Here is a 12463-nt window from a genome sequence, read left to right as displayed (position 1 = left end):
GTAGGCCATTGGAAACAACTCTTCTATCTAACAATAGGCTCACCCTGGAATGTGTCGGGCTCCCACCCACCAGCAGGCCACACCAGAGGGGTTTGTGTGATTCTCCAACAAGGACCAGTTTAAAAACATGGCCTCTTGAGGGAGAGGGGGGTCGTGAGAAAAAGTACAAATGATTCAATCCCACTTAACCAAACAGAGAACTAAGTTCTGGCTCTGCCATTGTGCAGCTGTGTGTCCTTGGGCAAATTGTTTAAGCTTTCTGTAACTCAGTGTCCTCATTTGTCAAACTGGGTGATATGATTTGGATCTGTGTCCCCACCCAAAGCTCATGTTGAAATGTAATCCCCAATGTTGGAGGTGGGGGTTGGTGGGAGGTGATTGGATCATGGGAGTGTTTTTGTTTTTTTTTTTTTCAGACGGAGTCTCACTCTGTCACCCAGGCTGGAGTGCAGTGGCGCAACCTCTGCCTCCCAGGTTCAAGTGATTCTCCTGCCTCAGCCTACTGAGTAGCTGGAACTACAGGTGTGTGCCACCACGCCCAGCTAATTTCTGTATTTTTAATAAAGACAGGGTTTCATCATGTTGGCCAGGATGGTCTCGATCTCTTGACCTCATGATCCACCCACATCAGCCTCCCAAAGTGCTGGGATTACAGGCGTGAGCCACCACACCCGGCCCATGGGAGTGGATTTCTCATGAATGGTTTAGTACCATCCCCTTGGTACTGTCCTTGCGATAGTGAGTGAGTGCTCTTGAGATCTTGTTTAAAACTGTGTGGCACCTCCCCCTTCTCTTGTCCTCCTACTTTCATTCATGCTTTACCTTCCCCGATGAGTAAAAGCTGCCTGAGGCCTCCCCAGAAACAGACGCCACCATCCTATCTGTACAGCCTGCAGAACCGTAAGCCAATTAAACCTCTTTTCTTATAAATTATCCAGTCTCAGGTATTTCTTTATAGCAATGTGAAAATGGCCTAACCCTGGGATTAAACATCGTATCTCCTCTTCAGACTGTTTCAATTTTTAATTAAATTAACACAAGTAAAGTGCCTGCACATAGTAATTATCTATAATACAAAATACGAACTCTTATCCCTGCCACTGCGTATAACATGCTCAATTTTAACAGCCTATTATCTGTTTTCCTATAATAGACTTAAGTCAAGGACTGCGTCTTGTCTAACTGTATCCACAGCACCATACAGTGGCTTGCACAGGGTAAGTGTTCAATAAATATTATTCAAGTGAATGAATAAAGGAAGGAAGGAATGGCTAATCCAAGCTTCTGAATTTCTTGAGATAAACAGTGTTTCTTTGAGCTGATAGTATACTTCTTTGCTTTCAGCTGAAATTAGGTTTTCCTTGGGCTGTAGTATATATACATGATTACTATAGGAGAGAGACTCATAGCCCTCTCTTTCCACACCATCCTGATTTTGCTTCCCTTCTTCCAGTGTCCCCTTCTATCAGAGAAGATGAGTTGCTAATACAGTTGGCCCTCCGTATTCACAGGTCTGACATGCATGGATTCAACCAACCATGGCTAAAATATACAGTATTCACAGGATGCAGAGTCCTGGAGTTCCATAGGGCCAACTGAGGGACTTGAGCATTTGTGGATTTTGGTATCTGCAGGGGTTGTGGAAACAGTTCCTCATGGATATTGAGATATGACTGTATGATTTGTCAAATTCCAGTAGTCATGTGACCCATAACTGGGTCTCTGTAGGGTCACTGTGCCTTCCAAAGACTATCTTCACTCACATGCCAATTTCCCCTCTTTAACTCCCTATCTCATCACTGCTGAGGAGGCAAATGGACTGAGTCTGCCCCCTGCAGCTGTCTTAGTCTGTTCTCACACTGCTAATAAAGACATACCTGTGACTGGTTAATTTATAAAGGAAAGAGGTTTAATTGACTCACAGTTCCACATGGCTGGGGAGGCCTCACAATCATGGTGGAAGGCAAATGAGGAGCAAAATCATGTCTTAAATGGTGGCAAGCAAGAGAGTGTGTGCAGGGGAACTCCCATTTATAAAACCATCAGATCTCATGAAACTTATTCACTATCACAAGAATAGCATGTGAAAGACCTGCTCCCATGATTCAATTACCTCCCACCAGATCCCTTCCACAACCTGTGGGGAGTATTACAATTCAAGATGAGGTTGGGGGGGTGGGGGGCGGACACAGAGCCAAACCATATCAACAGCTCTGGAGAACTCTCTTTCTTAGCATAGTCACATCACAGTGCTTAGATGTAAGCCACAGACACTAGCCTGGTGATTAAGGTGAACAAGGCTATGCTAAAAAGACACTATATATAGAAATAATAAATACCTAGGGTGATGGATACCCTAAATACTCTGACTTGATCATTACACATTCCATGCAAGTAACAAGATATCACATGTACCCCATAAACGTGTACAAATATTGTGTATCAATTAAAAAGGAAAAAAAGACACTAGAGAGTTCACAAAGTTGCTAGAAGGGCCAGGGGACCAAATGCAAAGCTAAACAGCCTAGAACTACAGGAAGACACATGGGCCCAGTGAGGACCCTGGGGTGCTATCAGATGCTACTAGAAGTCACCATTGACATGCCTGCCATTGGTGCCCCTGGACCCTGATCCTCCTGCTCCACTGTCACCAGCAGAGAGATCATTGTCTGTCATAATGATAGAAATGTAAACTGAAGCCATCTGAGATCCCACCTATGAGAATGGCAAACATCCAAAATGACACATTCTGTTGCAAGGCTTAGGGAAAACAGTACTCTCACACACTGTGGGAAAAAATGCCAAATGCATGGAGAAAACATCACAAAGCAAGGCTGGGAAGTGACATATGCACCCCTCTTTGACCCAGCGATCCCTCTCCTAGGAATCTACCTCGAAGATATACTGCAAAAATACTAAGTGATGTATGCCTAAGGGTAGTCACTGTAGTACTGTTAACATCAAAAGGATGGAATACATTCATAAACTATGGTAATCCACACAATGCAGTTACACGCAACCATACAAACAAATGAAGAACATGGTTTCATACTGACGGAGAGTGACCTCCAGCATATATTGTTAAGAGATAAAAGCAAGGCTAGTCACCAGGGTTCATGCCTGTAATCCCAGCACTTAGGGAGGCTGAGGCAGGCAGATCGCTTGAGCACAGGAGTTCAAGACAAGTCTGGGCAACATGGGGAAACTCCATCTCTACAAAAAATACAAAAATTACTCAGGCATGGTGGCACGTGCCTGTAGTCCCAGCTACTCAGGAGGCTGAGGTGGGAGGATTATCTGAGCCTGGGAGGCAGAGGCTGCAGTGAGCCATGATTGAGCCACTGCACTCCAGCCTGGGCAACAGAGTGAGACCCTGTCTCAAAAAATAATAAGAGAAAAAAGCAAGATGGTTAGCAATGCTTATGATATGCTATCTTTTGTGTAAGAAGGGGAAAAATATGTATGTATATACACATTTGCTTGTGTTTTCAAATATAGAAAACACATAAAAACAACAAACCTATTTGTATATCAAATAGGTGACATCACACAACACAGAAAGAAACTATATCAATTGATTTTAAAATGTAGCATTTTGACTGCACATATCAAGTGGGAGATATCGGAAGGTCAATAATCACCACAAAGAAGTAATTGCTAGAAGGTCTCATTTCACCCAAAGACACATTCATATCACCAGGACCATTTCCGAAATGTCCAGCTCAGAAGCCAGATTATCAGACTTGACTCTGTTCTTCCCTTCCCTCTCCTATCCCACCCAACAGATTCCAACGTGTGGTCAATTCCACTCTCAGATCCCAAATCCCTCTACCTCTCGCCATCCATAGAGCTTCTACCTTTATTAAGGTCCCCATTATTTCTCTCCTGCCTCTGGTCATGCGTGTCCTCCAATCCTTTCCCCATACTACAGCTAAAGAGAAAAATCTGCTTTCCCTTCTTTACTAAAAGATTTCCAATGTTATCAAAATATCTTCAGTATATAGCCTAAACTTTGAAGCACAGTTTGCAAAGCACTTCAGGATCTGGCTCTTGTTCCTCCCTTCAGATTGCTCTCTCTTAATCTTTTCTCATTCATTAATTCCCTCTCCCTCTCCCTCTCCTTCTCCCTCCCTCTCTCCATCTATCCAGGTCTCTCATCACATACACATTTCTCCTGCTGGACTGTGCTACTTGCACCTCCCAAAACCCATGCTTCCTCTTGCCACAGGACCTTGGCACATGTTATCCTCTGTGGCCTGACTTCTCCTCCCCATCCCCCTCACCTTGTTTGGTCTGCTTCTCCCATCAGCATGCTCACCACCTTCTCTAGTAAAGTCTTCACTGACTTTCCTCCCACCTGCCCCCATTCCCATCCACATTGCCATAGTACCCCATGCTTCTCTATCATAGCACTTACTACACTGTATGGTAGCTGCCTGTTCTCCATATCCCCCCAGGCTATAAGCTCTGGGAATGCCGGAAGTGTGTCTTTTGTTTTATCATTGTATTCCCAGTACCTGACATGGTACATAAAGCTGCTCAGTCAGCTTGTTAAATGAATGAGTGAATGAATTCAAAGTTTTACAAGTTTAACACTGAAAAGAGTACTGACTCCTTTTATTCCTGTGCCTTTAGTTAGAATGGGCTGAATTGTGTCACTTTTCATAATCATGGCACCACAGCCTCCTGATGGCTGCCTGCTAGAATTCAGGCATTCAGCCTGTTCCTGTTCATTACCTCCAACAACATGAAGGCAACCTGAAGTCTCCCATTCCACACTCACCTGGGTGGATCAGGCAGGAGTCACACTCATTCTCCTCATTCCTGCAGCAAGGGATGGTATAACCCACGACTTCTTTCTTTCCAGGGCAGACACACTCAATCTGATCATATTCACAGCACTCCCGACACATGATATTCCACTCTGCTCCAGGGCAGGCTTCATTAATGACTGTGTACTCTGAAATGGAAAACCAGCAGGTGAGGCTAGGTCCTGGCAGGGAGTGGTAAGACTCTTGTTTGTTTGTTTGTTTGTTTTTGAAATGGAGTCTTGCTCTGTCGCCCAGGCTGGAGTGCAGTGGTGCGATCTTGGCTCACTGCAAGCTCCGCCTCCCGGGTTCACACCATTCTCCTGCCTCAGCCTCCCGAGTAGCTGGGACTACAGGCGCCCGCCACTATGCCGGGCTAATTTTTTGTATTTTTAGTAGACGGGGTTTCACCATGTTAGCCAGGATGGTCTCGATCTCCTGACCTCGTGATCCACCCGCCTCGGCCTCCCAAAGTGCTGGGATTCCAGGCATGAGCCACTGCACCCGGCCCAGGGAGTGGTAAGACTCTTAAGTACCCTACTGCTAAGAGGCAACCTTGACCTATAAATGCATTGCCCTGCCCAAATGAGAAAGAAGACCCATGTGAATTCTTCCCAGGCCAATGTCTCCAAAATAGGGAGACCTACCCCAAGGAATATTTGAAACCACCCACGGGAGTGTAGATGAACTTTGTTATAACTGCTATTCATTTTTATTTTTATCTTATAAAAAAGAAATCAAGTTTCATCAATATATAATCAGGTGGATAGACAATAGAACCTGTATATAATTTATAAACCAGCACACATCTCTTAGGTGTCTATGCTAATTTATATTTTTGTTAGAATACATCAGGCCACTGTTTACGACTACATAGGTTGTGCACTGCACAGATCCATAGGTAGCCATCAAACTGCATGACAACACACTGCAGCCCAGGCATGTGGGCCATCAGAAAATTTGGAGACTAGTCTCCACACCAGGTCATTCAAGTGCAAGGCCGATTGCCAAGTAGAGACTATGTCATTTCTTCCAAACTTGGCCCCTCAGTTTTTCAACGTGCCATTTTCATAGTACCTTCAAAGTGAAAATCAACAGAAAAGACAAAAAGTACCTTAATTAGTATGTTTGGGAGAATTTCACTGTTTTACAATGGTGAACTCATTAGCCCAACTTCATTCAGGCGCCAAGTGCAACTGAGTGTTCTTTCTCATAAGAAAAAAAAAAAATCCCTTTCTGGGCAGGGTTTTTTCCTTCTCATTTTCTTTTTTTATATATACCTTCAGTAAAGAGACAAACCATCTGGCAAAACCTATGAGAGGAATCAGTCAGAGGCTGCCCAGAAGAAGTCAGGCTAAGAAACAGACCTTCTAGTTTTGATTTCCTCTTCTTTTTCCCCACTCTCTATTTCTAAAAATTTTGCACAAAGATGACAATTACAGCTGAAACGAACTGGATATTTGAGGAAGTGAATCTGGACAAGATCCCCACAAAACCTTCCCAAGAAACTCCAGGCAGGGATCACCAGCATGCTTCGTAGGCCCGCATAAATGAACTCTAGCACCTGCAGTGGCTTCTAAACCCTTGAATTTCATAGTTTCCTCCCCAAATTAGGAAGTGTGACACAGAGTTGATCACTCACAATTTTCCAAGTAGAGCCATTTAAAGAAACTATCATCATCTATCTTAGCCTCAGGTCATAAGAACATGCTGATATCATAGGAGGCAGCCAGTTGCACAATGAGGGACAGTTATTTAAATGGAATAAATTTAGTTTTATGAAAATTTGACTTTTTAAATCATTTTTCCACAAATTAGTAGACCAGAAAAGATCCTTACATTGGTGTTTGGGAATGAATGGCTACATCATCATAGCATAATCACCACTGAGATTTCTTTCCACCACTACTGTCTGAGCCCCTTCAGGGTGACCACCACGACTTACTTAGCTGCGCTTCCCATGTCTCTGATATTTTACTGACAAAGTGAATGACTTCTAAAATCTGGATGAGAATTTAATGGTTAAAAGCGAGGAACAGCAGAAGGAAACATAGGAGTAAATCTCCATCCATGATCTTGGATTTGGCTATGGATTCTTAGATATGACACCAAAAGCAGGAGCAACAAAATAAAAATGAATTAGACTTTATCAAAATTAAAACTGTTTGTGCAGCAAAGGACATTATCAAATAAGTGAAAAGACCACCCACAAAATGGGAGAAAATATCAGAAAATATTTCTGATAAAGGCTTGATATCCAGGACATATTTCTAAAACTCGTACAACTCAACCATAAAAAAGACAACATAGTTTTTTAAATGAGCAAATGACTTGAATAGACATTTCTCCAAAGAAGCTACATAAACAGCCAACAAGCACACGAAAAGATGTTTAACATCACAAGTCATTTGGGAAATGCAAATCAAAATCACAATGAGCTACCACTTACTAGGGTGGCTATGATCCAAACGAAGGGAAAAATGGAAAACAAGTGTTGGCAAAGAAGTAGAGAAATTGGAAACCTTGTATATTGCTGATAGAAATGTGAAATGGCGCAGCCCCTATGGAAAACAGTTTGGCACTTCCTCTAAAAGCTAAACAGAATTGCCCAGCAATTACACTTCTAGGTATAGATCTAAAAAATTGAAAACAGAGACTCAGAGATACTTGTATGCCAATGTTCATTCACAATAGCCAAAAGGTGGAAACAACCCAATTTTCCATCAAGAGATGAATGGATAAACAAAATGAGGTATATGGGCTGAACACAGTGGCTCACACCTGTAATCCCAACACTTTAAGAGACTAAGGCAGGCAGATCACTTGAGGCCAGGAGTTCGAGACCAGCCTAGCCAACATGGTGAAACCTCATCTCGACTAAAAATACAAAAAATTAGGCGGGAGCAATGGTGCACACCTGTAATCCCAGCTACTTAGGAGGCTGAGGCACAAGAATCGCTTGAACCCAGGGGCAGAGGTTGCAGTGAGCCAAGATGGTGTCATTGGACACCAGCCTGGGCAACAGACCAAGACTCTTGTCTCAAAATAATAGTAATAATAATAAATAATATAAAAAATTAAAAATGAGATATATGCATACAGTGGAATATTATTCAGCCATGAAAAGAAATGAGGAGCTGCTATGTGCTACAATGTAGATGAACCTTGAAATCATGCCAAGCAAAAGAAGCCAAACACAAAAGGACAAATATTGTCTGATTCTATTTAAATGCAATATCTACAATAGGCAAATTCGTAGAGACAGAAGGTAGATTAAACGTTACCAGGAGCTGGGGGAAAGCTGAATGGAGAGTTGTTGCTTAATGGTTACAGAGTTTCTGTTTGGGGTGGTGAACTAGATAGAGGTAATGGTTGCACAATCACAGGAATCTAATTAATGCCACAGAATTATACACTTAAAATGGGTAAAATGGCACATTTTCTTAGCCTTCTCTATCCTTCCACTCCTCCTCTGATTATCTGCACTCTGCTTTAATTACCCCTTAGCTCTCCCTTCATTGTACATTTATATCTTCCTATAGGTAAAATGTTTTTGTGTGTCCATAAACCCTAAGACCATGTTGACCACTCTGAATTTTCAATAAATGGTGATTGATCAACTATAACATGTCACTCTACTGATATTTATTACTGTACTACGTTATAACATTCAACTTCTTTTTCATTGCAAGTAAAATATCTAAAAATTATAACTCAATACAGCTTTCTCTTTTATATATATAGCTTCTTTTTAACATAGAAAAAAATCATATTTTCAAAGGCTGAGAGAATGAAGGGAAGCCATCCAGTTAGAAAGAATAGCATACCCAAAGGCCACAGGATGGAAATAAACACATATGCACAGGACAAAAACCAAGCTTGCTGGAAAGAAGCAAAGATTATCAATCCTGCGCAAGTTCTTTTTTACATCACATGCTCCTACCTGTGCCAAGTTTTCCTAGTGGAATGTGTGTTATTAATATGCTGCAGTTTTTTAAATCCATGTGGTATAGCCCGTTATTCAAATTATTCAAATTTTGGTAGTTGTGATACCAGAAAAGGGCACGTTTTATGTTATCTATATATATTACCACAATTTTTTAATTGCGAAAAGTCGGGGAGGGAGAGTAAGAGAGAACAAATTGGTTAGAGGCTCAAACATGGGAGTCAACAGACCTGGGTTTGGAATCTCCCTCTGCTACTTGCCTTGGCAAAGCTACGTTACTCTCTCAGCCTCAGTTTAGTATCCAGTAAAATGAGTACATTTTCTCCAATTTAGGCCTGTTGAAAATACTAAACAAAATAATGCATATAAACAGCTTAGCACAGCACCCAGTAGGTACTAAACATTCAGAAACTAATAGCTTACAAAGAAAAAAAGAAAAACAATAGAGAATGCCCATATTTCTCAAGGATATTGTTTTTTATGTATGTCAGATCAATTTCTTGCTTAAAATGGTCACCTTGCTTCCCACTGCTTTTGCAGTAACCCTCAAATCCTCTGCCACGGCCCACAAGGCCTTTGAGGCCTATGCTCACCCGACTCCGTCCACCTTTTTCTGGCCACTGTTTCCCACCTTCTCTCCGTTTCTCAAAACCACCAAGCTCTGGCCCACCTTGGGACTCCACATTTGCTTCTCCCAAGGCCTCCGTCTCAGGCCTTCACATAAATGACGCCTGTTCAGAGAGGTCCTCCCTGGCCTTTCCCTCTGAAATGCACACCCCTTCCATCCCATCCGTGGTTATTTCTGTCTCACTATCCTATGTGTTTCCTTTCCTGGTCCTTACCACAGTTTAGAATCCTTTTCTGTTCTCATTTACCTGCTGACTGTCTGCCTCCCTTACATGCCTGTAAGCTAACAGGAGCCACATCAAACTTGTTCACCACTGCCAGGGCAGGGCTGGCTGGCACACAGAGGTGCTGAATAAATATCTGTTGAATGAATTCGGCCTGAACTTAAGAGCTACCCTTCCTTCACTAGCCAAATATTTCCATCCAGTGGGTTCAGCTTGGAGCCATGAGCCAGGAGAGCCAGCTTTGCCTCTAACTTCTTGATACCAGAGCTGGGTGCCTTTCCTCCCACAGCAAGGTATCTAGACATGGGGGTCCAGGTGGCCTGCCTTGGGTCCATATTTCTGGACTCCAGCCCCCACCCTGTACATATGTATGTTTGTTCCACTCTCTGAACAGCGAATATGCCCATGGGGTGTGGCTCATGCCTCACCCCCTCCCTCTATTCACCCTGCGGCAAGCACTACATCCTTCTAGGTTTTCTAAGAATTTTGTAAATACTAATAACTCAAGGGAGGACACCAACAGAATAAATAATTTGCAACTTTTATAAGATTCTGTACATCAACACGGAAGGCCATTTGAGGTTTGTTCCACTCCGTTTCCCCCTAAGCAGCAGATTCGTTCACCTCCTGCCTGTCACATACCAGGAGCCTCCATTTTACCCAGGAATTAATTCTCTAAAATAGCTTCATTGGCATTTCTCTTTACTCCAATGAGCAAGCCCACCTCAGCCCTCTTTACTCCATTACTATTTACTTTATAGATCAGATCCATTTCTCTTTACTCCAATGAGCAAGCCCGCCTCTGCCCTCTTTACTTCATTATTATTTACTTTATAGGTAAGATCCATCTCAGTCTAGGGGAATGACCCTAGGGAATCCTGGCAGACGGGATTTTACAGATGTGACTAATTTAAGAATTTTGAGATGAGAGGCATATGCTGTAATATCCAGGTGGAACCAATGTAATCACAAGGAACCCCGTAAGAGGGAGGCAGAATGTTCAGAGTCAGAAAGGAGGTGTGCCAACAGAAATGGAGGTTGGAGTGATGTACTTTGAAGATGGACTGTAGGACCACAACCCAAGGAGGCAGGCAGCCTCTAGAAGTCTGAAAAGGCAAATAAACAGATTCTCCTGTGGAGCATCCAGAAGGAATGCAGCCCTGCCAACCCTTTGATTTTAGTCTTGTAAGATTCATTTTAGACTTATGACCTTCACGACTGGAAGGTAATATATGTGTGCTGTTTTAAGGCCCTAAAGTTGTGGTAATTTGTTACAGTATCAGTAGGAGACTAACATACTGGGACTTCTTGAAAGAAAGGTTAGCCCACAACAATCACTCTGTTCCTCATTTTCCCCACTGAGCACAGTGCTAAGAGCAAGGGTGAATCGATAAACTCATTCTTTTGTTTTACAAGTATTTATTGGGTGTTGACTACGTCCTAGGCAAGAGATGGGGCGCTGGAATACAATAGAAAAAAAATAGACATCATCACTAGCCCGATGGTGCTCACAGTTCAATAGAGAAGACATTGGTCAAACGACCCCACAAATACATAATCATAAACCACAACAGGGAAAACTTAGAATCTATAAGAATGAATGAGGGGTCATGAAGGGGCATTAGCACCAAATCTACCGACCTCGTAGGGTTAGGGAGGTTTAAATAAAATTACAGAAAGAAATCCATCTACAGCTATGCATCGCTTAATGACAGGGATACATTCTGTGAAATGTGTCATTAAGCAATTTCATCGTTGTGTGAACATCAGACTGTATTTACACAAATCTAAGTGGCATAGCCTACTACACACCTACACACAGGCTACAAACCTGTATAGCCTGTTACCGTACTGAATACTATAGGCAATTGTAATACAACAGTAAGTACTGGTGTATCTAAACATATCTAAACAGAAAAAATATGGTATAAAAGATTTAAAAAATGGAACAGCTATATAAGGCACTTACCATGAACAGAGCTTGCAGGACTGGAAATTCCTCTGGGTGAGTCAGTGAGTGAGTGGTGAGTGAATATGAAGGCCTAGGACATCACTGTACACTACTGTAGACTTTATAAACACCATACACTTAGCCTACACTCAATTTATCAAAAATATTAGCTTCAGTAATAAATTAACCTTAGATTTCTGTAACTTTTTAATTTTATAACCTTTTTTTTTCTTTTTTTTTTGAGACAGGGTCTCGCTCTGTCACCCAGGCTGGAGTGCAGTGGCACAATCTCGGCTCACTGTAACCTCCGTTTCCCAAACTCAAGCGATCCTCCCACCTCAGCCTCCCAAGTAGCTGGAACTGCGGGCATGTGCCACCAGGCCCAGCTAATTTTTGTATTATTTTTGTAGAGACAGGGTTTCATCACATGGCCCAGGCTGGTTTTGAACTCCCGGGCTCAAGTAATTCACCTGCTTTGGCCTCCCAAAATGTTGAGATTACGGGTGTGAGCCACTGCACCCAGCCAATAAACTTTTTAGTGTTCACTTTTTGTGTCTTTTACAACAGCTCAAAACACAAATACATGTACAGTTGTACAAAAATATTTTCTTTGTTTTTATTCTGTATGCTTTTTTCCTGTTTTTAATTTTTTTTTTTTTTTTTTTTTTACTTTTTAAGCTTATTTCTTGAAAACTAAGACACAAACATACATATTAGCCTAGGCCTACACAGGGTCAGGATCACTGGTCCCACATATGAGTAAGAACACACAATATTTATGATTCTGTGCTTGCTTATTTCACCTAACATGATAACCTCCAGTTCTATCCATGTAGCTGCAAATAACAGGATTTCATTCTTTTGTATAAATAAATAATATTCCCTTATATATAGGTACCACATTTTC

At 42.1% G+C, this 12463-nt stretch overlaps 1 protein-coding gene across 3 annotated transcripts in view; it reads right to left on the bottom strand.

Annotated features, from left to right (window-relative positions):
* The window catches only part of PAMR1 (peptidase domain containing associated with muscle regeneration 1), a 97588-nt gene that overhangs the window by 61009 nt on the left and 24116 nt on the right, over nucleotides 1-12463 (bottom strand). For all 3 annotated transcript variants that reach the window (XM_024254422.3, XM_024254423.3, NM_001131588.1), the window contains 1 exon segment: nucleotides 4784-4960. In XM_024254422.3, coding sequence (XP_024110190.2) covers nucleotides 4784-4960 — 177 coding nt within the window.

Source organism: Pongo abelii, chromosome 9, assembly GCF_028885655.2.
Source record: "Pongo abelii isolate AG06213 chromosome 9, NHGRI_mPonAbe1-v2.0_pri, whole genome shotgun sequence".
Lineage (NCBI taxonomy): Eukaryota > Metazoa > Chordata > Mammalia > Primates > Hominidae > Pongo > Pongo abelii.
This window is presented reverse-complemented; position numbering and strand designations above follow the sequence as displayed.